The sequence below is a fragment of the Crocuta crocuta genome, unplaced genomic scaffold (assembly GCF_008692635.1).
Source record: "Crocuta crocuta isolate KB4526 unplaced genomic scaffold, BGI_CrCroc_1.0 scaffold45, whole genome shotgun sequence".
NCBI classification, from domain to species: Eukaryota; Metazoa; Chordata; class Mammalia; order Carnivora; family Hyaenidae; genus Crocuta; species Crocuta crocuta.
The window spans coordinates 959,395-982,766 of record NW_027530544.1 but is presented as its reverse complement, the minus strand read 5'-3'; the positions used below and the strand labels follow the sequence as shown (position 1 = coordinate 982,766).

General features: G+C 40.9%; 2 protein-coding genes across 5 annotated transcripts in view; one reads left to right on the top strand and one right to left on the bottom strand.

Moving 5' to 3' along the window:
- FAM162A (family with sequence similarity 162 member A) overlaps positions 1-20,123 on the bottom strand; it is a 30,880-nt gene extending 10,757 nt beyond the window's left edge. Inside the window, exon 1 of one of the 2 annotated variants that reach the window (XM_077767600.1) lies at positions 19,983-20,123. In XM_077767600.1, coding sequence (XP_077623726.1) covers positions 19,983-20,016 — 34 coding nt within the window. In that variant the 5' untranslated portion in view covers positions 20,017-20,123. Of the gene's footprint in view, positions 1-12,278; positions 12,316-19,982 lie in introns of those variants that run through there. The other variant, XM_077767601.1, reaches the window with a different exon arrangement.
- MIX23 (mitochondrial matrix import factor 23) overlaps positions 1-23,372 on the top strand; it is a 61,301-nt gene that overhangs the window by 15,199 nt on the left and 22,730 nt on the right. The window contains exon 1 of one of the 3 annotated variants that reach the window (XM_077767602.1): positions 21,199-21,282. The exons of the other annotated variants lie outside the window; for them this stretch is intronic. Coding sequence (XP_077623728.1) covers positions 21,232-21,282 — 51 coding nt within the window. The 5' untranslated portion in view covers positions 21,199-21,231. Of the gene's footprint in view, positions 1-21,198; positions 21,283-23,372 lie in introns of those variants that run through there. 3 annotated transcript variants of the gene reach the window in all.

The window sequence follows — 23,372 nt, the reverse complement described above, 5'->3', positions numbered from 1 at the left end:
ATCAATCATAATTAATCAGCATTCAAAGCAGAGAAAGCCAAAAATAGTTTTGATGGGTGAGAGGGAGTGATTCTGAATATGAGGGTCATCATACAAGAAAGACCCCTAGAGTCCTAGAACATGGAAAAAGGAGAGCACTATGAAGTACAATGGAACGAAAAAGAAAGCTGGAAAGACACCAGTGATAAATTTATTAGTGTCCTGGCACGTGATGCTCAGGGTTACAAAAAAAGTAATGCCCAAAACTGTCTTTAATATAACCAGAATGTTCCCTCACAGCTTTGTAGATAAAAGCTCACAGGAAAATTCAAGTAGTTTTTAAAATCTATTTGTTAGGGGGTGCCTGGGTGGCTCAGTCAGTAAAGCGTCCAACTTCGGCTCAGGTCATGATCTCATGGTTTGTGGGTTCGAGCCCCACATCAGGCTCTGTGCTGACAGCCAGCTCAGAGCCTGCAACCTGTTTCAGATTCTGTATCTCCCTCTCTCTCTGATCCTCCCCTGTTCATGCTGTCTCTTTCTCTCTCTCAGAAATAAAAAAAAAACATTTTAAAAAATTAAAAAAAAATCTATTTGTTAGTAGACAAACAGTCTGTATCTCTGCAGTTCCAAACTCCTACTTGGATGTCTTTGTAGCTTCAGAGTTGGAGTTATTAAGGTGAGGCAAGAGAGGGAACAGGAATAAAATATGGTTACAGGTGGACTTCCCAAAGCTGTTGAGAAACATGATTTCTTTACTTTTTTTCTCTTGCTGTTAAAAACTTTAAAAAGTTTATTTATTATTATTTTAATAATCTTTAAATTTTTCTTAATGTTTATTTTTGAGAGAGAGCGCACAAAAATTGAGGAGAGGCAGAGAGAGAGACACACACACAGAATCCAAAGCAGGTTCCAGGCTCTGAACTGTCAGCACAGAGCCCGACACGTGGCTTGAATCCACAATCTACAAGATCATGACCTGGGCCAAAGTTGGATGCTTAACTGACTGAGCCATCCAGGCGCCCCTATTTATTTATTTTTGAGAAAGAGAGAAAGAGAAAGCAAACTAGGGAAAGGCAGAGAGAGATTGAGAGAGAGAGAGAGAGAGAGAGAGAGAGAGAATCTCAAGCAGATTACACACTGTCAGCGCAGAGCCTGACACGGGGCTCAGACTCACAAACCATGAGATCATGACCTGACCTGAGATCAAGAAATGGTTAAGCATCCAACTCTTGGTACGGCTCAAGTCATAATCTCACGATTTGTGATAATGAGCCCTGGTTTGTGACATTGAGCCCTGTGTCGTCAGGCTTCTCACTTACAGCATGGAGCCTGCTTGAGATTCTCTCCCTCTCAAAATAAACAAACATTAAAAATAATAAATGTAAGAATTTAGAAGATATTACTATAGACTTAAATGGGCATATGTTTATATTTGTGTAAAGATTTTTAAAATAACACTTGACATATAACACCATTATAAAATTAATCCTTTTAAAGTGTACAGTATCATGGTTTTTAGCTTATTCACAAAGTTGTGTACTGATCACTACCACCTAATTGCAGAAGATTTTCATCATCCTGAAAGAAACACCAGATCCATTAAGTCACTTTCTGTTTCTTCCTCCCTCCAACCCTAGGAAACCACTAATCAACTTTCTGTCTCTATGGATTTGCATATTCTGGAAATATGGAATATGTTGGATGTTTTATATAAATAGGATCATATACTATGTGGCCTTTTATGACTGGCTTCTTTCACTCAGCATGTTTTCAAGGTTCATCCATGTTGTAGTATTTATCAGTACCTTATTTTTTATGAAGCAGGCTCCAGGCTCTGAGCTAGCTGTCAGCATAGAGCCTGATGTGGGGCTGGAACCCATGAACTGCGAGATCATGACCTGAGCCGAAGTCGGATGCTTATTAACTGACTGAGCCACCCAGGCACCCTTATCTTATTGTGATTTTGATTTGTATTTCTCTACTGAGTAATGACGATGAGAATCTCTTTACTTGGTTGTTGACTAGTTGTATATGTTCTTGGGGAAATGTTTATTCAGCTCCTTTGCTCATTTCTTAACTGGGTTGGAGTTTTATAATTGAGTTGTACTGTCTAATGCAGGACTTGCAAATATTTTCCTCCATTTTGTCTTTTCACCACCTTGATGATATCCTTTAAATACAGAAGTTTCAAATTTTGATGAAGTCCCGTTTATCCTTTTTTTCTTTTGTTGCTTGAGCTTTTGGTGTCATATACAAGGTCACAAAAGCTTATTCCTATGCTATAGTCTAAGAATGTTATCGTTTTAAGTTTTAACATTTAGGTCTGATGCATTTGGAGTTAATATAGCTATACTGTGTGGAAGGGATCCAACTCCTTTCTTTTGCAGGTGGATGTCCAATTTTTCCAGCATCATTGGTTGGAAAAAAGCATTCTTTCCCTTATTGAACTTTTTTTTGCACAATATAAAAAAATTTGAGCATAAATGTGAGGGTTTATTAGTAGACTCTCAATTCAATTATACTAATCTATATTTCCTTGTATTCTATGTTCTGTGTTAGCTTAGTGGCCACTTAATCACTGGCCAGACATCCTTCAGTGCCTTCCACCAAGAAGTCTGCCAGCCTTTGCCAAAAGGCTCTGTGTGCCTGTTGCAGCATGCTCTGGGTGGGGGAAGGAGAAGCTGTTCTCACTGAATAGGCTGAGTTGGGTGAAAAAAAGGCAGGCCCAGTGAATGGGTGTTTCCAGAGAAGTGACAGACAAGCCAACATAACAATTCTCAGGGGTTGGGGATTTTAGGGAGCTCCAAATCCATTCTGCTTTCTTCAGTGACTGCTGGAATTCCTGGTTTTCATTAGCTACTGTGATTGAGAGGCTCTTGGTTTTCAAGGCTACTGTGAAGCTGACAGGAGAAAGGAAATTGTTAAAACTATTATAAAGCTTGCTGTTCTTACCATGATTACATCATTTTTCTTGTATAAATGCTGCTCAGTTTATCACAAGCCTTTGGTTATTTTCTGGAGTTCTGAAAAAGTTGATTTTAAGAATTTTTGGCGGTGTTTTCATTGCTCTTATATAGGAGTGGATTTTCAGAGGTCCTCTTACATACCAGAAATTGAGACCTATGTTTATCTAAAGATTTGTGGTATTTGCTGTCTAATTTCTTTCATAAGGGGCTGCATTAATTTCATTTCTTTTTTTTTTTTATTTGAGAGCGAGCGAGGGAGCGAGGACACAAGTGGGGAAGGGTCAAAGAGAGGAAGACACAGCATCTGAAGCAGGCTCCAGGCTCCAAGACGTCAGCACAGAGCCTGACTCGGGGCTCAAACCCACAAACCATTAGATCACGATCTGAGCTGAAGTCCGGCACTTAACCGACTGAGCCACGCAGGGGCCCCTTTATTTCATTTTCTAAGTCTGTAATCCCAGAAGGCCTTGCCCAGATCTGGGTAACCAGCCCAGCAGTGCCACCTAGTGGCAGTAAGTGTGCACCATAAGGGAAGTAGATAAATTACAGTATAATTGAGCTCTACATCTTTCCCATTTTAAATATGGATAATGTAGTATTTACTGCAAATGGAAAAACAAATGTGACAGCACTTGGCAAGATGCTTGAAACATAGCAGGCACTCTAAATTTTAAGTGTGTTTTTTGAAACATTACTCTAAACAGTATTTTTCACAACATTACCACAACACTGTTCCTTAAAAAAAATTTTTTTTTAATGTTTTATTTTTGAGAAAGAGAGAGATACAGCATGAGCAGGGGAGGGTCAGGGAGAGAGGGAGACACAGAATCTGAAGACAGGCTCCAGGCTCTGAGCTAGCTGTCAGCACAGAGACCGACAGAGGGCTCGAACCCACGAACTGTGAGATCATGACCTGAGCTGAAGTCGGACGCGTAACCGACTGAGCCACTCAGGCGGCCCTCCACAACACTTTACAATTTTACTCCTAAAGTGGTCAGAATTTCTGACCCAGGTAACTTTATGCATGAAGACATTCTATAAGACTTTTCAACAGTTTTTCACAGCTCTCAGGATTAAAACAAAATTATGTAATGCTGTGATTCTCCAACTTAAAAGTGCACCAGAACCACCTGAATGGCTTGTTTGAACACAAAGCACTGAGGGACACGTACCTCATTTCCAAATCAATAGCTCTGAGGTGGAGGTGGGGAATCTGCATTTATAACAAGTTCTTAGGTGAAGCTGCTACCGCTGATATGAAACTACACTTTCAGGACCACTGTGTTTGGGTTTTTTTGTTTGTTTGTTTAAAAAAAAAACTGTGGTAAAATGTAAATAACAAAAATTTACCATTTTTACGTGTACAGTTCTGTGGCATTAAGTACGTCTATACCATTGTGTCACCATCACCAACATCTATCTCCAGGACTTTTTCATCTTCCCCAGAAAACCTCTTGTTTAACGTGACTACAAGACCCCATCTCACAGCCTCCTGCCGCATTCCCTCTGGTCGGCGCGGAGACAGAGAGGCACAAGTATACTGGAAGTGAGCTACAAGGTCCATAGGAGACAGATTGTTTCCTTAGGGATTGCTCTTCCCCATCCCTCTTACTGAGAACAGAGACAGTTTAGCAGGATTGAAGACAACGTGACTCTCAGCTCAGTTTGGCTAATAACGATACGGCAAAAAATGCTAACAGGTACACCTACTTACTACCGGTCACATAAATGCACGTTTGGAGATATTCATTGAACAAATAAGTGAGTACCTACTATGTATCAGGCATTGTTCTAGATAACATATAAAAGAGATTTTTTTTAAAAAATCTATGCTAATAAAACCTATATTCTACTGGAGGGAAAGTACGTACACATACACACTGAAATGACGAGAGAGAGAAAAATGAACATTGGGGACACTGGGGACATGACATAAAGTGAAGCGTTTATGTACCTGGAATGGGGTGTGTGAGATTTTAGGTAGACTACTAAGGTAGGTTCACTGTGAGAATGCCACTTTGAAGGAAGGAAGGGAACTAGCTATGTAGATATCTGGCGGCAGGATATTCCAAACAGAATCCATGGTAAGAGCAAAGGCCCTACCGTGGTCCTAAGGACCACAAAGAGGAGGCCAAAGAGGAGGTGGCTGGAATGGAATAAGGGGAGTAAGAGTTGAGGTGACAGAAGTATTTGGGGTGAAGGTGAAAAATAGGTACCTGAAGGCATGAGAGGTTTACCTAGATCAGAAAATATCTCCCAGCTTTTTCTTACTACAACTTCATACTGGATGCCAACTGTTGGAGGCCAGCTCCGGCAGGTCTAGGGGTCCCTGAAGGATGGACGGTGTTGGCGAGAGGGAGAGTGAGAGAGCCCCGAGATCCTTTCTGATCACCAGGCAGGCATCTCCGTCCTGTTGGTTTTGGTGTCTTTATTTGAAGGTTCAGCAACAACATAAAGTCAGAGAAAGGAATTTCTTACAATGGGAGGCCTTTTGTGATAACAATAGAATTATTCCGACCAAGGAAATAACAGAATGTTTAGTGAAAAATAGGATAACATATAGGTCAAATTGTATATAGATAAGTTAGGAGTATTTTGTCTGGCTCTCAAGAGGATGAATGTTTCTGAATTGGTTTGTTTGTGGAGACTATCACCGGGGCCCTGAATGGGTCAGCCTTTTGTCCCTGGGTTATGTTTTAGCTACTCTTATCTATCCTCATCCCAGCTGCCAGTGTAAGGGAGGGTGTTTGTGGAAAGTAGGCCTTGGGGAAGGGACTGTTATGTTTCACCAATTAGCAAAGATATATGTGGTAACTATGTTTTGCTCTTAGCCCCCAAATAGGCCCTTGGTCTCAGGGCCAGGCTCAATTGTAATTCTTGTGTTCTTAACCCCCTAAGTCTTGGATCTGCAAGGCCCATAGGAAGAGCCTTTTGACAATCGCCCACAGAGCTTTCATCTAAAATCTCTTTTGTAAAGGCAGGAATATGCTTTTCCTTATGAGGTATCTGTATTCAGAATATGGGTCTGATATGGAATATTGTGAGGCCTGGTCAATACCAGTAGGCTTATATCCAACATGAGCCAATAGTAGCAGAAGGAGGTACCAGTTTTCATTTCTCATGGCAGGAGCTGCAAACACTGCCATTTCCTTGCTGTGACTGCCATCCAGAGAGGCCGGTGCGGCTCCCAGCAGCCAATAATTTTTACCTCTCTAAAGTATAAATGCTGATCAAAACATACGCAAATATGATATTTCACATATTAGAAATAACAAATGTAAAAAAATTTTTAACTGAAATCACTAAAGAAAATTATGAAATACTTAATGTGATTTGTTATTTTGCAATTACAAAAAAAAGCCTAAAAAAGCTTTAGTATCATTAAGATGTCCTTTCTTCTTTTTCTGTCTCAAAGAGATAAAATAGATTGCCCTACAGACAACCAAGCCAGAAATTTTCCATCCTCTGGTGAATCACAATTAAAAACATACAAACCAAAAGAAAAACAGTCCTTTAACCCTCTGGCTGCACTTGCAGCCCGCCCCTGGCTGACCGTTTCTGCATCCCCGGGGCCCTAGCAGGAAGTCTAGCCGAATTCGCACTGCGGCCTCTGAGGATGTGACTGATGAATGGCTGGTTAACCTAGGGTAGATGTTCTCAAACTTTAGTATGCATCAGAAGCACCCAGGGGACTTGTAACAGATTACCAGACCCCAGTTTCAGAGTTTTTGATTCAGTGAGTATGGGCAGAGCAGAGCCTACGAATTCCCATCTCTACAGCTTCCCCAGTGATGCTGCTACTGCTATTCTGGGGGCTCACAATTTGAGTACCTCAGAGGTTTTACCAGTAGCTGGAAGCTACAGTGGGTCAGCTGGGATGAGGCAGGTTCAAGTACTGGCTTTTGCCTTGTTGTCCCCTCCTTTCCATAAAACGCCTTTCCAACCTCATGATGGACAGTGCAGAGAGGTAGGGATGACTTTTTTCCCAGAGTCTTTCAAGACACTCCTGGAGAGACTCATCAGTGATATGACCTTAGACAGGAAGGTTCAATGAGTGCTGGGAGAGAAAGAGGCTTTTAGAAGATTATTTAATTTAGTGTTTTATAACCTGTATGAAGTGTGTTGCAAGTATGTTGCAAACTATGAAATCTGCTAATGATCTGCTTAAAAATAAAATCATGGCATTTGTCAAAACCCATAAACTTACACATCACAAATAGCTTTTAATATGTGCAAGATTTAAAATATCAACCAGGATGTTAGGAGAATCCAAGGATGGAATGTAGACTGTGACTAATATGTCAAACTGTATTAGAAATGTCTGACATGACCTAACCTCACAACCTTCAAGGTGGGGGGCGGGGGGGAGGGAGCAAAGAAGCTGACCTAAGTAACTTTGGAAAACACTGTTGTGGCTGGAAACTGTACCAAAGATAAAAAGAACTATACATAAACACTGTACACTAGTTGGCAAATTTGTTTCTTATAGGAGCATGGGTTAACAGTCCTGAAACTACAAGTATACTAGGATTAAACAAATATGTAAATAAATAGTAGATAATGGGGGGTCCTGGGTGGCTCAGGAGGTGGTTAAGCATCTGATTTGATTTCAGCTTAGGTCATGATCTCACTGTTCTTGAGTTTGAGCCCCGCATTAGGCTCTGTGCTGACAACATGGAGCCTGCTTGGGATTCTCTCTCTCCTTCTCTCTCCCCCTCCCCCCTTACAATAAATAAACTTTATAAATAAGTAAATGGTACATAATGAGAGTCCAGAGAAAGAAGTTCCAAAAGCAAGGGTAGAAAGCTAGAATGAATGTGGTGCTGGATCAGTCAGAGAATTCAGTATGAACTCCTACAAGTTTACATAGGTATTTTTTAAAGTATATATTTATTTATATGTCACATACATCTTTATGTATATAGAGAGATGACAGACAAAAGATATAAACACAGAGGCACCTAGGTAGCTCAGTTGGCTGAACATACAGCTCTTGATTCCAGCTGATGTCATGATCTCACAGGATCGAGCCCCATGTTGGGCTCTGCACTGACAGTATGGATTCTGCTTGGGATTCTCTCTCTCCTTCTCTTTCTGCCCCTCCCCAACTCAAGCATGCACATTCTCTCAAAATAAACAAACATTTTTTAAAAAGATACAGACATTGGGGCACCTGGTGGCTCAGTCGGTTAAGCGTCCGACTTTGGCTCAGGTTGTGACCTTGTAATTCATGGGTTCAAGCTCTGTGTCAGGCTCTATGCTGACAGCTCAAGGCCTGGAGCCTGCTTTGGATTCTATGTCTCCCTCTCTCTCTACCCCTTTCCCACTCATGCTCTCTCTCTCAAAAATAAATAAACATAAAAAATTTTTAAAAATAAAGATACAGACACAATCCTAACTGTGTGTGTATACAACATTGGTTAGTATACATACATGTATTTCCTAGCTCTACCCAATAGGAGGGCATGGAATCAGTGATAGGAGCAAGCACACTCAATGCCCAGATCTGGATTTTTAAGTATCATTAGTCAAAGAAACTAGGGCTCCTTGGAGAAGAATGGCTGACTCTAGGCTGAAACAGAGAAACAAGTCTGGAATATCCTGCAGTGCAGGAAAATAAGGAAGTATTCAAAAAACACAAGATGTTTTTTGGAAGGGGTTGTAAAGGGACACAGGAGCTGATCTGACAGAGCCTAACCTGGAATAATTTGAACAAAACAATGTAGTAATAGATTATGACTTGAGATATAAAATATATGAATCCATACTGATATAAATAATAACTGAATAAATGAGGGAGAAGGGACAAATCTTCCTTACAGAAAAATCCCAGATACATGGAGATATTCTTCCCTCTGGGATTCCTTTCCCCTTGTGGGAAAGTATGAGTTGAACTGAGTTAGGGACTTATTTCCAAAGAACAGAGAATGGGAAGGGAAAAACAGTAACTTTACAAGGAGGAAACAAACTGCTCAAGGTTAAAATCATAAGTCACGTGGATATCGTCTAATATGGTTTAATAAAAAGGACACTTGACCTCTGTGCTACTTATTCTTTTCTCAAACCTACTCTCATCCTAAGTAAGCATCAAACAAACCCAAATTGAGACATTTTCTACAAAATATCTGACCAGTATTCTTTAAAACTATCAAGATCATGAAAACCAAAGAATGTGAAACTGTCACAGTCCAGAAGAGACTAAGGAGACATTGACAACTAAATGTGCTGGGTCATCCTGGAACAGAAAATGGGACATCAGTAGAGTAGCTGGTGAGACCTGAATAAAGTCTGTCCTTTAGTTAATAGTAATACATCAATGCTAATTTCTTAGTTCTGTCAAATGTACTATAGTTATGTAAGATGTCAAAATTAGGGGCAGGGGTGCCTGGGTGGCTTAGTCGGTTAAGCGTCCGGCTTCAGCTCAGGTCATGATCTCGCGATTCATGGGTTCTAGCCCTGCGTCGGGCTCTGTGGTGACAGCTAACTCACAGCCTGGAGCCTGTTTCAGATTCTGTGTCTCCCTCTCTCTCTGACCCTCTCCTGCTCACGCTGTCTCTCACTCTCAGAAATAAATAAAACATTAAAATAAATAAATAAATAAAATTAGGGGCAACTGGGTGAGAGGTATACAGAATTCCTGTACTATCTCTGCAACTTTTCTGTAAATTAAAATTATTCCAAAATAAAAATACCTTTTAAAACATGGGTACTTGGGTATTAATTATATCTCATTTTTACTCTACACAGGTTTTATGACTATTTTATATATACTTGATATTTAATATTTTTTTAAATGTTTTATTTATTTCTAGGAGAGAGAGAGAGAGAGAGAGACAGCGTGAGCAGGGGAGGGTCAGAGAGAGAGGGAGTCACAGACTGAAACAGGCTCCAGGCTCTGAGCTGGCAGTCAGCACAGAGCCCGACACGGGGCCCGAACCCATGAACCGCGAGATCATGACCTAAGCAAAAGTTGGACGTTCAACCAACTAAGCCACCCAGGCGCCCCTAGATATTTAATATTTTTAAAGTTAGCGAGAATTTGATGTTATATCTATAAAAATGTCATTCTCACTCACTTGAACTCCAATATACTTTTGAAATGGGATAGAGAAAGAAAGGAATGCAGTAGGAAATGTGCCCCATTTCAGGGTAGACTTAAAATGTGTAGACGAAGGTCATGTGACTAATGTACACTGATGGAAATGAGAAAATTACACGTTAGTATATATCTTGTCACACCTTGCTATTTTCAAGACTGGTTGACATCTCCTGGGAACTTGTTAGAATAAATGCAAATTCTCAGCTCCCACCCAGACCTACAGAATCTAAGTCTGGATATTTTTTTTTTTTTTTGAGAGACAGACAGAGAGAGCGAGAGAGCGAGAGAGAGCGCGCAAGCAGGGTAGAGGAGCAGAGACAGAAAGAGAGAGAGAATCCCAAATCCCAAGCAGGTTCCACACTCAGCGCAGAGCCTGACATGGGGCTTGATCCCACCACCCTAGGATCATGACCTGATCCAAAATCAAGAGTCAGATGCTTAACCGTCTGAACCATCCAGGTACCCTTGGGATTCTGCATTTTTAATGAGATATCCAAGTGATTCATATGAACATTAAATTTCAAGAAGCAAATAGATACCCACATTCATTCAACAGCTGATGAGCACTTACTATGTGCCTAACACATGGAAATGAATACCACATATTCTAAAGTCTAAAACAGTACTATTTACTCAGCAGCAGCTGGGAGCTTCATAGAAGTACAAATTCTCAGACCCCAGCCCAAACCTTCAGAGTCTCCCGGAGTATGGCCTAGAAAAAATATTTTAATAAGCTAAGTCATGCTTATGCATACTGAAGTTTAAGAAGCTGTGCTCTAGAAAAGTGAATTTCAAATTTTGCATACAACAATCACCAGAGTAGCTTTTAAAAAAAATGCAGAGCCATCCAATTAAATCCCAGTGTCTGGGAGCAGAACTCTGGCATCAATATTTTTTTAAATTCTCTAAGTGATTATAAAGTGCTGCCACATTTGAGAATCGCTGCTTTTTAACACAATCAGCTAGAGTCCTTGTTGAGCACAGGTTACATTGATGACCAGGGCACCTCCAGAGCTTAATACCTGTCTCTGGCAGGGTCCAAAATCCCTCTTTTCAACAACTAATTTGCTTAAAAGAAGTTCTGCTTTATTTCTGACTTCAGCACATCAGTAATATGTTACTCACTACACAGCTGTATGCCCAACTTTCAGATTTTACAAGAGTATGCAGGCTCATACACTCTTCACCTGGTGACCTGCAGTGTGAATTGTTCTTCAGCTGCTTTACCTCCTCTTCCCCTTTGGAAAAGGCTGTATTTCACATCCCTCCTCCATCCTCCACAGCAGACGGCTAGTCCTACAGAGTAAAAGGCCACTGTCTGATGATCTAACAAGGAATGACCAGAGCTCGAAGAGCTGATTCTACCACACTGCGATGTGACCATTTGCCCATCTTCTTCTCTTTTCCTAATGCTCTAGAAGGCCAGGAGCTTCCAGGACCCTGGTCTGGAGAAGCAACTTGTTTCTGGGGCAACAATGTTCCTTTTCATGGCCTATGGAAAGATTTTTTTTTTAAAGGAGATAGAAGCTTATTGAGTACATTGCAAGGGAGTGGCAGGCGGGACAGCAGAGGAAAGGCTGTCTGCCCATGGAAAGATACTTTAATCTCAATACTTGGGCAGTTATTCTGTTAGCCCACAAATGTCTCTTTAATCCTTCTAGAATTCAGATAGGATATTGCTAGTCCTAAAATGTTTGCTGTGACAGGAAAGGGGAAGTCTGAGAAAGGAACATTCAAAGTTTATTTTGAGAATCAGATCAATTTTAAGTCTCAAGAGGACAAAGCCAAATGTGTGCTTATGCTGATAATTGCAAAGCTCATAAACATACACCCTTTAATCAACACTATATAGTTATGATGAAATTTTATGTCAAATGTTTGTAGCTGTTCAGTAGACCTAGAAGGAAGAATGACTAAGTTAGGATAATTATCTCACTTAGAGAAGCTAGAGATCTTATTTCTACTCTAATCTCATGTAATTTAAAGAACCACTGATTTAGTTTCCACCTTAGAAGCAAAGCTGGCCTAATGGCTGGTCGCAACAAAACAAATGAATAAACCAGAGATACTAACCTACTCTGAGTTTTTTCAATGATTAGGCTTGATATCTCCTGTCTGCAATTATTCTGAAAAGGATGGATATTTTTTGCCTCCAAACTCTGATTTGCCCAGCTCTTGTATGTGACATAGACTTCCGAATTTCTCTGCCAGGCTCCCATCCCTCACAAACCTACCTGCCTTCTTAATGAGGTCCATGATGATGTTTTAGGGCTTAGAATTTAATCTGGCTCTGGTGACTGTGCCTATCCATGCTCCCCAACGGTGAAAGTCCTTTTTGTTTGCCAAATGCCCAAAAGGATTTGGAAAACAGGGAACAGCTGTGAGCAGGAAAACAACAACAATGGTGATTTTATACAGTAATCTGAGTGCAGAATGCAAGACGGACCAGGGGTGAGGAAAACGTAGAGGTAAAGGAAGCAGGAGCAGGAAGGCATAAATATCGGACCCTTTTTAAATGGTGTCACCTTTTAGGTGGTGTCACAACACTGTAGTTCAAGTGGGTTGTGTAAAAGAAATAAGACAGCTACAGGTACTAATGGAGAGTACCTAAGAGATGTGAAAAGTACTAGGGAGGAAAAATGGCAACAGAAATCGACATTATGAATTTTGGTGGTCTGGCTAGAATCCTAATCAGTATTTGTAACACTGCTTCTATGGGAAAAAAAATTTTAGAGTTCAAAAAATAGATTTATAAATAAGCCTTTGGAACCTGGCCAGTTTTTTGTTTGTTTGTTTTTTGTTTTCTTGTTTTGGAACCTGGCCAATTTTTAAGTAGGGAGGAAACTATGGGCAAAAAAATCTTGCAATTCTATGTATCTGGTGGCCAAACTTTAGTGAGATGGGGCCATTCCTTGGTATTTCTTTCCCCCTTCCATCAACATTCTAGCCCATTTCCAATAGTGGCTATTGAAACTCTCTTGGCCTTAGCTGTTGATCTAAATCCACTCTGTGACAGAAACAGATTCCCTACTTGTCCATCTGTTTTCTCATCCTTCCCTGCAGGCCTATAAGAACACTAGGTTTTCCTTCACTCTGAACTAGTGAAGCATTCCATCTGTTATCCCTCTTACTGAGAGATACTGTGCCAAACTTATCTCACCACCTCTAGATTCTTCCCTCTGTCCTTTTCCTTCCAAATGTCTCCCTGCTTTAAAAGAAATAAACTTTAAATTAGAAAAGTAACATTTCCTCATTGTAGAATGTTTGGAAGCTTAAAAAGAAGTATGAAGAAAAAATAAAAACACCTATAATCACATCTTCCAGGGATAACAACTTGGCATATTTCTTTCCAGATATTTTCTTATGCTGATACATAACATACACATTTTTCATAATCAAATACTATATCTTGCTTATCGCAAAATGTTTTTCAAGAAATTAATTAAAAAATACTTTTGGTGGCTATATAACATCCAACACATGGAATATAACCCAAATTTAATCACTCCCTTGGCTGGATTTGTTTCCCAATTTCACTATTACAAAAATGAGCAGTTTTCTACACAAATCTTTGATGACACTTTTGTTTTCTTATATAGAATCCTGGCAGTGCAGGGTTAGAGAATACGAACCCTTTTAAGACTAGAACAATTGCTTTCCAGAAAGGCAGAACTGATTTACCTTTCTACCGGGAGCTGACGAGAACTCTGGTCTCATTATACCACAGTGGCACTGAGGGTACACTATCTTAGATAAAACAATCACTTGTTCTGAACAGTCCCTATAAATAAAAAACTAATCTCCTTCCTTTCATAGTTCAAATGACTGAATAAGTGGCATGTATTTAACTTAAAATCTTGGCCTCACCACCTACATATTTTACTGTTTCTTCCCCCACTCGTTTCACTAAAATTGCTCTAACATTAGTGATCTCCCTCTAGTCCCATGAATGTTTTTTAGAATCTCACCATTAGCTCATCTGATTCTACTCTTCCCATCTTTCTAGCCATTTCACTCAACTGATCTCACCCTTCTACAAGACCTCTGACCCTCCTTACATTATACAGTTATATTCTCTCCCTTCATCTTGACCTCTATGGTATACCTTCTTTAATGTCCTCTTTGCCATTTCCATTACTTACACTGTATGTCAGGCCTCCAAGATTCAGTCTTTGCCTCTCTCCTGCATTTGTCTGTTTCAGGAAGGACTCCCTCCTTTGTCCCCTAGTCTCTGACTGGGAGATCCCACATTTACCTATAACTCAATGTCACCTACCACTCAATAATGCAGGACCCTCTATGCCACAGCAGTATCCCTTCTTAACTTTCTTATTTCTGACAATGGGGCAACACTCCTACAGTCCTCCACACTCAAAAACTTCAGTTTTGGGGTGCCTTGGTGGCTCAGACGATTGAGCAAATGACTTCAGCTCAGGCCATGATCTCACCATTTGTGAGTTCGAGCCCTGCATCGGGCTTGCTGCTATTAGCATGGAGGCTGCTTGGGATTTTCTGTCCCCCCTTTTCTCAAACAAACATTAAAAAAATTATTTTAAAAAACCCCCACAAAACTTCAGTCTTCCTTAAATTATCCTGCCTCACAGAGCCACACTAATTTCTTCAAAACACTTCCTATATATATATATTTTATATCTTATATATTTATATATATTTATCATTTCCATCATCACCTCATAGATTTCTATAATATCTTCACAGGTAGGAGCTATTCATGTATGCAGCAGCCATGTTACTTTTCCAAAAATGTTTGAAAATTTCTGCATAAAGGCTTCCTTTTTGCCCAAATGGATATAGTCCAAAACACTCAAGGGTCACACCTTCTCATTACCTCCTGACCGAAATCCAAAGTAATCCTCTCTCCTTATTACCTTTCTCTTCCCACATCCTCTCCAGACTCATTACTGCTCCTACCTTTGCTCTTGTCTGTCTCCCATGCCTTCGGTTTCAGTGGAGCCTTCAGTAGATAATCTTAACCTATACTTCTATTCCTTTCTTTTTTTAGATTTTTTTTAGTCTTTATTTATTTTTGAGAGAGAGTTAGAAAGAGAGAGAGAACACAAGCAGGAGAGGTAGACACAGAATCTGAAGCAGACTCTAGGCTCTGAGCTGTTAGCACAGAGCCTGATGCGGGGCTCGAACCCACGAACTGTGAGATCATGACCTGAGCTGAAGTCAGCCGCTCAACCGACTGAGCCACCCAGAGGCCCCTCTACTCCTTTCTTAAAGCCAGTGATATGCTGGGTCCTGGGGAAAATCCCTGATTTGTAGTGTTTGCCAATAACCCTCACCACAGATTTCAAGCTACCAATGAAACATGACTAATTGTGAAATTGGGAAGAGGTGTGTCCAAAGCCAATAGGAACTGGCTCCACGATACCATGGCAGCACTTAAAATCTGTTCTGCAATCTAGAACTTAATATATACTGTTCTGCATAAGCTTTCCAGATGTATTATACAGGTATATTGTTCACTGCAATAAACTGCAGCCCGACAAAGAGCGGAAGTCCACTTACTTTAGAGCTTTCACAGGGTACAGGGCACACAATGTGTGCTCAATAAAACCCTGTTGGCAGGCACCAGAGGGTGTGATAAGCAAAGCCAAAGAATACTAAAAATGGGCATGTATTCCTTTAGGATTGGTTAGCGAAAACAAACAAAAAGAACAATGAAGGAGCAGAATGTGGCAGAAATGAAATCAGAATAGGAGCCAGGAGATATTGGTTGTGTCCCAGTTTTGTATCTGTATGACTCTTCTGAGACCAACTCAATTCCCTTCTGAGGACTTAAGTTTCCTCATCTGTAAAATTAGGAGGCTACACTGCATGACCTCTAAGTTATCTCTTGATTCTAATGCTGCAGACTGTCAGTTAAAGTGACATGGAGGCTGTCCATGGTCCACTGTATTGGTGTAACAATGATAATAATAAAATCATTTTAAAATCTGTTGAAAAGTCAAAGAAGTTTAGGACAACAAAATATTTTGTCTACTAAGAGCTGGACACTGATAAACGCTGAGGATTTAGTAAAAACAATTTAGTCTTCGCCCTCATGAAATCTACAGGAGTATGGGTCAGTAGCCATTTAATTCCAAATCACTGTATCAGTGCCTTTTAACTTAAAGAGCACAGACTGCTCTAAGGAATGGACGCAAGACGGGGCACCTGAGTGGCTCANAACTGTGAGATCATGACCTGAGCTGAAGTCAGCCGCTCAACCGACTGAGCCACCCAGAGGCCCCTCTACTCCTTTCTTAAAGCCAGTGATATGCTGGGTCCTGGGGAAAATCCCTGATTTGTAGTGTTTGCCAATAACCCTCACCACAGATTTCAAGCTACCAATGAAACATGACTAATTGTGAAATTGGGAAGAGGTGTGTCCAAAGCCAATAGGAACTGGCTCCACGATACCATGGCAGCACTTAAAATCTGTTCTGCAATCTAGAACTTAATATATACTGTTCTGCATAAGCTTTCCAGATGTATTATACAGGTATATTGTTCACTGCAATAAACTGCAGCCCGACAAAGAGCGGAAGTCCACTTACTTTAGAGCTTTCACAGGGTACAGGGCACACAATGTGTGCTCAATAAAACCCTGTTGGCAGGCACCAGAGGGTGTGATAAGCAAAGCCAAAGAATACTAAAAATGGGCATGTATTCCTTTAGGATTGGTTAGCGAAAACAAACAAAAAGAACAATGAAGGAGCAGAATGTGGCAGAAATGAAATCAGAATAGGAGCCAGGAGATATTGGTTGTGTCCCAGTTTTGTATCTGTATGACTCTTCTGAGACCAACTCAATTCCCTTCTGAGGACTTAAGTTTCCTCATCTGTAAAATTAGGAGGCTACACTGCATGACCTCTAAGTTATCTCTTGATTCTAATGCTGCAGACTGTCAGTTAAAGTGACATGGAGGCTGTCCATGGTCCACTGTATTGGTGTAACAATGATAATAATAAAATCATTTTAAAATCTGTTGAAAAGTCAAAGAAGTTTAGGACAACAAAATATTTTGTCTACTAAGAGCTGGACACTGATAAACGCTGAGGATTTAGTAAAAACAATTTAGTCTTCGCCCTCATGAAATCTACAGGAGTATGGGTCAGTAGCCATTTAATTCCAAATCACTGTATCAGTGCCTTTTAACTTAAAGAGCACAGACTGCTCTAAGGAATGGACGCAAGACGGGGCACCTGAGTGGCTCAGTTGGTTGAGCGTCTGACTTCGGCTCAGGTCATGATCTCACGGCTCGTGGGTTCGAGCCCTGCATCTGGCTCTGTGCTGACAGCTAGCTCAGAGCCTGCAGCCTGCTTCGGATTCTGTGTCTCCTCCTCTCTCTGACCTTCCCCTGCTCTCTCTCTCTCTCTCTCTCAGAAATAAGTAAAAAACATTAAAAAATTAAAAAAAAATGGAATGGATGCAAGATATGGATCCTCTCTTCCCCAAATAAGTATACAGTCATACAAATATGAATATAATTTCAGAGGTTCACAGGACATCTCATTGAGAAGGGGTCCAAGAACCACAAGTTAACAACTCTGACCTGTATCTACAGCTACATCTACAAAACGATAAACAAATTCAAGCTCATAAAATCCTATATTCTGTTTGCTAAGAAAGTACAGCAACGATTTCCAACAGAACATTTAAAAATAAAGGTCCATCATTTAAAGGATTAAGTTTTGGCCATTTGAAATTTCACTGACCTAGAGTATCTTATTCCAAATAATATTCTGAATAAGTGAAGCATGCCTAGGTTATGTTTCTATTTGATCTGTCATTCCTTTGGTTCAGGTTGCCTGATAAATCAGTCTTTTTACTGAAAACCATTTGCACATGAATGTGTGCTTCCATTTCCCAAGTAAATCTGCATTTCATGACACTTCCATTTCACATTAAAGAGACCCAAGTAGGAGTGCCTGGATGGCTCAGTCAGTCAAGCATCTGACTCTTGATTTCAGCTCAGGTCATGATCTCCTGGTCGAGAGAGCAAGCCCCATGTTGGGGCCCCATGCTGAGTGCAGAGCCAGTTTGGGATTCTTTCTCTCCCCCTCTCTGCCTCTCCCTTGCTTGCCCTTTCTCTCTCTCAAAATAAACAAACATTAAAAAAAGAGAGAGGTCCAATTAGCCATGACAAACACGTATACAACCCACACATATCCTGAATAAGCAGCTTGAATAAAGCAAAGAGCACAAGTTCCTGAATTAGAAGGCACTTACTCATCTCCCAGTTCTAACACTTTATGGCTAAATGATCTTGGACAACTCATTTAACCATCTGACCTATGCTTATTCACTTGCACATTGGAGAATGGATGATAAGACTTACCTAAGAAAGATACTATAAGAAATCAATCAAGTAAAATAATGTATGTCAGAGTACTTAGCTATAAAATGGACATAAGTGGGTGAAAGGGCAGATTGCTTAGAGCTGCTCACAAAACATCAGACATTCAAAGAAGACCCTTTGGAAAGCATTCTTCATGTAACATTCTTAGTGGATCTATCTGGAATAAAGTAAATTGTTCTTAAATTTTTAGCTCAAGGAATTTTGTTTTGACTGAATGCCCAATACTGAAGTTCTTATATATCAAAAGTCTGCAGAGAGGGTTTTGAATCTTTATAATGCATAAATATATTTCCAAGGCAGGAAGATAAAGTACTTATAAACCCTTGGTCTTGGTTCCTATGTAGTCAAAGTCTCGTTCACTCATTCTATTTTAGTGTTTGTTTTTTTTTTTTAACAGAATAATGATTCTTTCACTTACCTTGTAAGAGTTAACAGGTCAACAGGTTGTACACAAAACATTTTACATAAATTAGTTGAACGAAGCTGAACAAATCAAGGAAATCAATCTCTTAGTGGAGGGAGTGTTAATTTTAAAAGAAGCAGATAATATTCTCCAGTTTGAGACATGTTTTCCAATCCATTCTCCATTGGAATACAAAATAAGCCATACAAAAGGTTATTTTTTTTTCACGTTTCTTCATTTACATTTGTAATGCACATTTTTTCACTAGGCAAGTTTGGGGTGATTCTTCTTTAAAATTTGAAGTAGATAACTTTTTAGTAATTTGTTACCGAAGAATTTAAAAAAAATCAATCATTACGCCTCACTAAAGCTCATTAAAGTGACCAAAAGTGATTTGCCCTGGTGCTTGGAAAAGAGTCAAGAGGTAAACATTCTGATTTCTCAGTCCCTACTAAGCAAAGGCTTTGGAAGTTTCCCAAGGAGACAAATTAAGCGCTGACTCCAAACACCCATTACACAAATGTCTATTAGAAAAATAAACTGCAGATTCTACGTAACACTTTTCCTCCAAGAAATTCAAAGTACTTCACTGTAAGATGGTTTAAGAGAAAGTATCTCCCATTTTAGGAAAACATTTACTATTATTCTGCAAAACCTTAAATTCCTTTTCTCATCAGACACTAAGTAGGTAGGGAACCTTAGGCTCGGTTTTCTCTGAGAGCAGAGATAAACTTTTGAGACGGCGGGAGGCTGGGAAGTCTCAAATACAGACATGGACGGGAGAGGTTATGGGAAGCTGAATCAACCAGGCAAATGGTGGAGGGGGGCTCCAGAAATGGCAGGTGCATTAAGAACTGAGCTCAGATGAGTCGGGATGGGGGCGGGGCGATAAAGAACGGGGAGCAAGGGCTCCTTAAGTTAGTGGGAGCTGGGTGGACCGATGGCCAGGCGCCACGGTCACTCTGGGCCAACCTCGACTATCTGCTCAGCAGTTGCATTCTCATCTCAGCCTTTACTCTCTCCCATCACTGGGGTAGGATTCTGAGGAATTGGGAGTGCGTGATGAAGCCAAGCAATAACCAGGCCTGGGGGAGCTGCAGGGTTCCACAATCACCAGCAGCCACGCTGCCTTACCAACCACCCCCAGCCCAACCCGCGTCTCACCCGCCGCCCAGCGCAGGCCGCGCAGGCTCCCCATGGCCGCCTACTCCGCCGACCCGACTGCGCCTCGCGGGCGCTGACAACGCGGACCCGTTCAATGTCACCAAACTCCGCAACGGGAAAAAGGGGCGGGCGGCAGTGGCAGAACGGACATGTGGGATTTGAGGGCGGACCCAGCGGGTGGTGCGTGACGCGCAGGGCGTGTGGGCAGGGCCTGCGTGACGCATGGAGCGTGTGGGACGTGCGTGACGCGCAGACTGCGGGCTGAGCGCTGGGTTCCTCCCAGCACGGTGCAGCGTCCTGGGCGCGTCTTTAAAAAGGCTTTTGTGGGGTTTGGGTGTTAGTGGCGTTTTGCAACGATCGTTCTCTGTGTCCAAGAAAGCAACCCTTTGAAACAGAAGAAATGTGATCACTGCAGAACTGCTGTGAACTGCAGACCCCGAAATCACACTGCCTAGATAAACCTAGTATTTCAATACTGTTTTTCCAGCTTTTTTAAATAAATATATTGCCTTTATCAAAAATATAAATTAAGCTCCACTACATGTCTTAGTGACTGGGAGCGTATTTTTCAGCTTACGTGAGAAATTCACAAGTATGTGTCCTATTTCTTCAATTTGCCTATTTTTATAAAACCAGGCATTTCCACATCTGAACACTTTACACAACCCTTACTCCAAACTGCCAGGTTTTTTTGTTTGTTTGTTTTACTTTTATTTCTGAGAGAAATGGAGACTCCGATGCGGGGCCCCATCAGCCGTGAGATCATGACCTGGGCCGAAAGTGGATGCTCAACCCATTGAGCCACCCAGGGACCCCCCAAAAATGTCTTTTTAAAAAAACATTTCTTAGCAGTCCCAAATTCTTAACGAACAAAGGCTTTCGTGCTAAAGGACGGGAGGTAAATAATGAAGTGGAAGGGTTAAGAAAAACTCTCTCTACTCTAGGTTACCTCTTCAAAGGACCAGGTTGGTGCCACCAAGGGGAAAAATTGGATTGGAGTAAAGCTATCCCTTCAAGTTCTGATACTCTCTGATACAACTAGGCCAGTTCCAGGAGGCCGTGTTAAAGGTGTAGGAGCGAAAAGGATGGCAGGGTTACAGGTTTCGATGCAGATGAGTACTAGGGAACAGACAAACCTTGCCTTAGGTTTGTCGCTGATGTTCTTCGGAATAAATTTTTTTAGGCGGCGACGCGGACACCTTTGCTCCGTGGTGATTGGCTCCCGGCGGGGGCCTCGCGTTTGTCCAATATGGCGGCGCCCAGTGGTGGTGTGAACTGTGAGGAGTTCGCCGAGTTCCAGGTGATGGGGTTTTCCTAATGTGGCAGGTGTTACCCCCCAATTGTCCTCGAATCCTGTTCCCTGATATAGCCTGGGAGGGAGTGCGGATCAGTTGTGGAAGAAGCGGGCAGTTCAAGGCTCCCTTTTCCAACCATTGGAGGTCATGGGGGCGCGAGCTTGGCCATGGAGAGCGAGGCAGCTCCGTGGGGGTCATGGTTCTCCCTACGGTACCCAGGCCTTGAGTAACCGTCCTGGGAAACTCCGAGTGGTTCCGAGGTGGTAAAACCAACCTTGGGCCGGGTGGTAGGGATTATAACAACCTTTGAAGCCATCCCCTGAACTCAGTTCCTAGCCTCCGCCGTCCCACTCGTAAAAAAAAAAAAGTTGACCATTTGTAGGAGAGAAGGAAGTGAAGGAGAGCTTATTTATTGATAAAACAAAACAAAGAACTTGGTACAAGTTTTACTGTTTTGATGGGGAGAACATTTGGAGCCTTGAAGAGGCGATTAATTTTAGTCCTGCTGTGGTGCTCTGCCTTCCTAACCATTAGAGGAAATGTAACACTTAACGAAAGTGTATTTTAGGGCTAATACCAACCCACGAATTTAAAAAAAGCGGTCTGGATTTCAACTAAGTTAGTATGAAGTTATATTTTATTGTAGGCAGAAACATGCTTGTGTCTAGATAAAGAGTTGAATTAAAAAATCATGACCTTACAAATGTATCTTTAAAGGTAGTGAAAAATAATTTTATGTATCACTGACCTATCTGGAGGAAGTGTGCTAAGAGCCATTTTGTAGGAAGTGGTATTCTCGAGGATAACTTCAACTGACTGAATTATTGGACAAACATTATTTGGCCAAAGAAGTTTATGTGGGGTCTTTCCACTTTCCTTGTGCCCTCTTCACTTCAGCTCCTCCTTAGAATAGATCAGCACAACAGCAGCCAACTTCAAATGTGATCAAAGTGCAGGACAAATACAGATAGTTGTAAAAAAAATCTTAAATAAGATAGAAAAGGGTCGTTAGATTATAAAGTATAAGAATATTTAAGATTAACAGGCCCATTTGTGACCTTGATCTCTCACATTAATTAGTACTATGAATTAATGAGCTCAGATAACTGAGCAATGATAGCCTTAAAGTTTACTAGAATGAGCACTGCTTAGGGAGTTAGATGTTGTGGATTCTAATACTGCTTCTGCCATTAACAGTTTTGGGACCTTGAGCTAATTGCTTAACCACTTAGGAATTAACTTTTGAATCTGTAAAATAAGATTTTGTTAAGTGACATTTAAAACTGCTTCCATCTGGATAATTATTTGAATCTCTAAAACAATAATTTCTTTCAAGTTAGCAAACATACAGTGTATACAGTGTGCTCTTGGCATCAGAAGTAGATTCCTATGAATCATCACTTATGTACACAACGCTCTGCTCATCCCAACAAGTCCCCTCCTCAATGCCCATCACCCATTTTTCCCTCTCCCCCCTCCCCCCACCAACCCTCAGTTTGTTCTCTGTATTTAAGAGTCTCTTATGGTTTGCCTCCCTCTCTGTTTGAAACTATTTTTTCCCCTTCCCTTCCCCTATGGTTTTCTGTTAAGTTTCTCAAATTCCACATATGAGTGAAAAATATATCTGTCTTTCTCTGCGTTGCTTATTTCACTTAGCATAAAACCCTCCAGTTCCATCTATGTTGTTGCAAATGGCAAGATTTCATTCTTTCTCATTGCCAAATAGTATCCCATTGTATATACAAACCACGTCTCCTTTATCCATTTATCAGTTGATGGACATTTGGGCTCTTTTCATAATTTAGCTATTGTCAATAATGCTGCTATAAACATTGGGGTACATGTGCCCCTATGCATCAGCACTCCTGTATCCTTTGGATAAATTCCTAGTAGTGCTATTGCTGGGTAGTAGGGTAATTTTATTTTTAATTTTTTGAGGAGCGTCCACACTTTTCCAAAGTGGCTGCACCAGTTTGCATTCCCACCAGCAGTGCAAGAGCGGTCCCTGTTTCTCCATATCCTTGCCAACATCTGTTTTCCTGAGTTGTTAATTTTAATGTTTGTTTATTTTTGAGAGAGAGACACACACACAGAA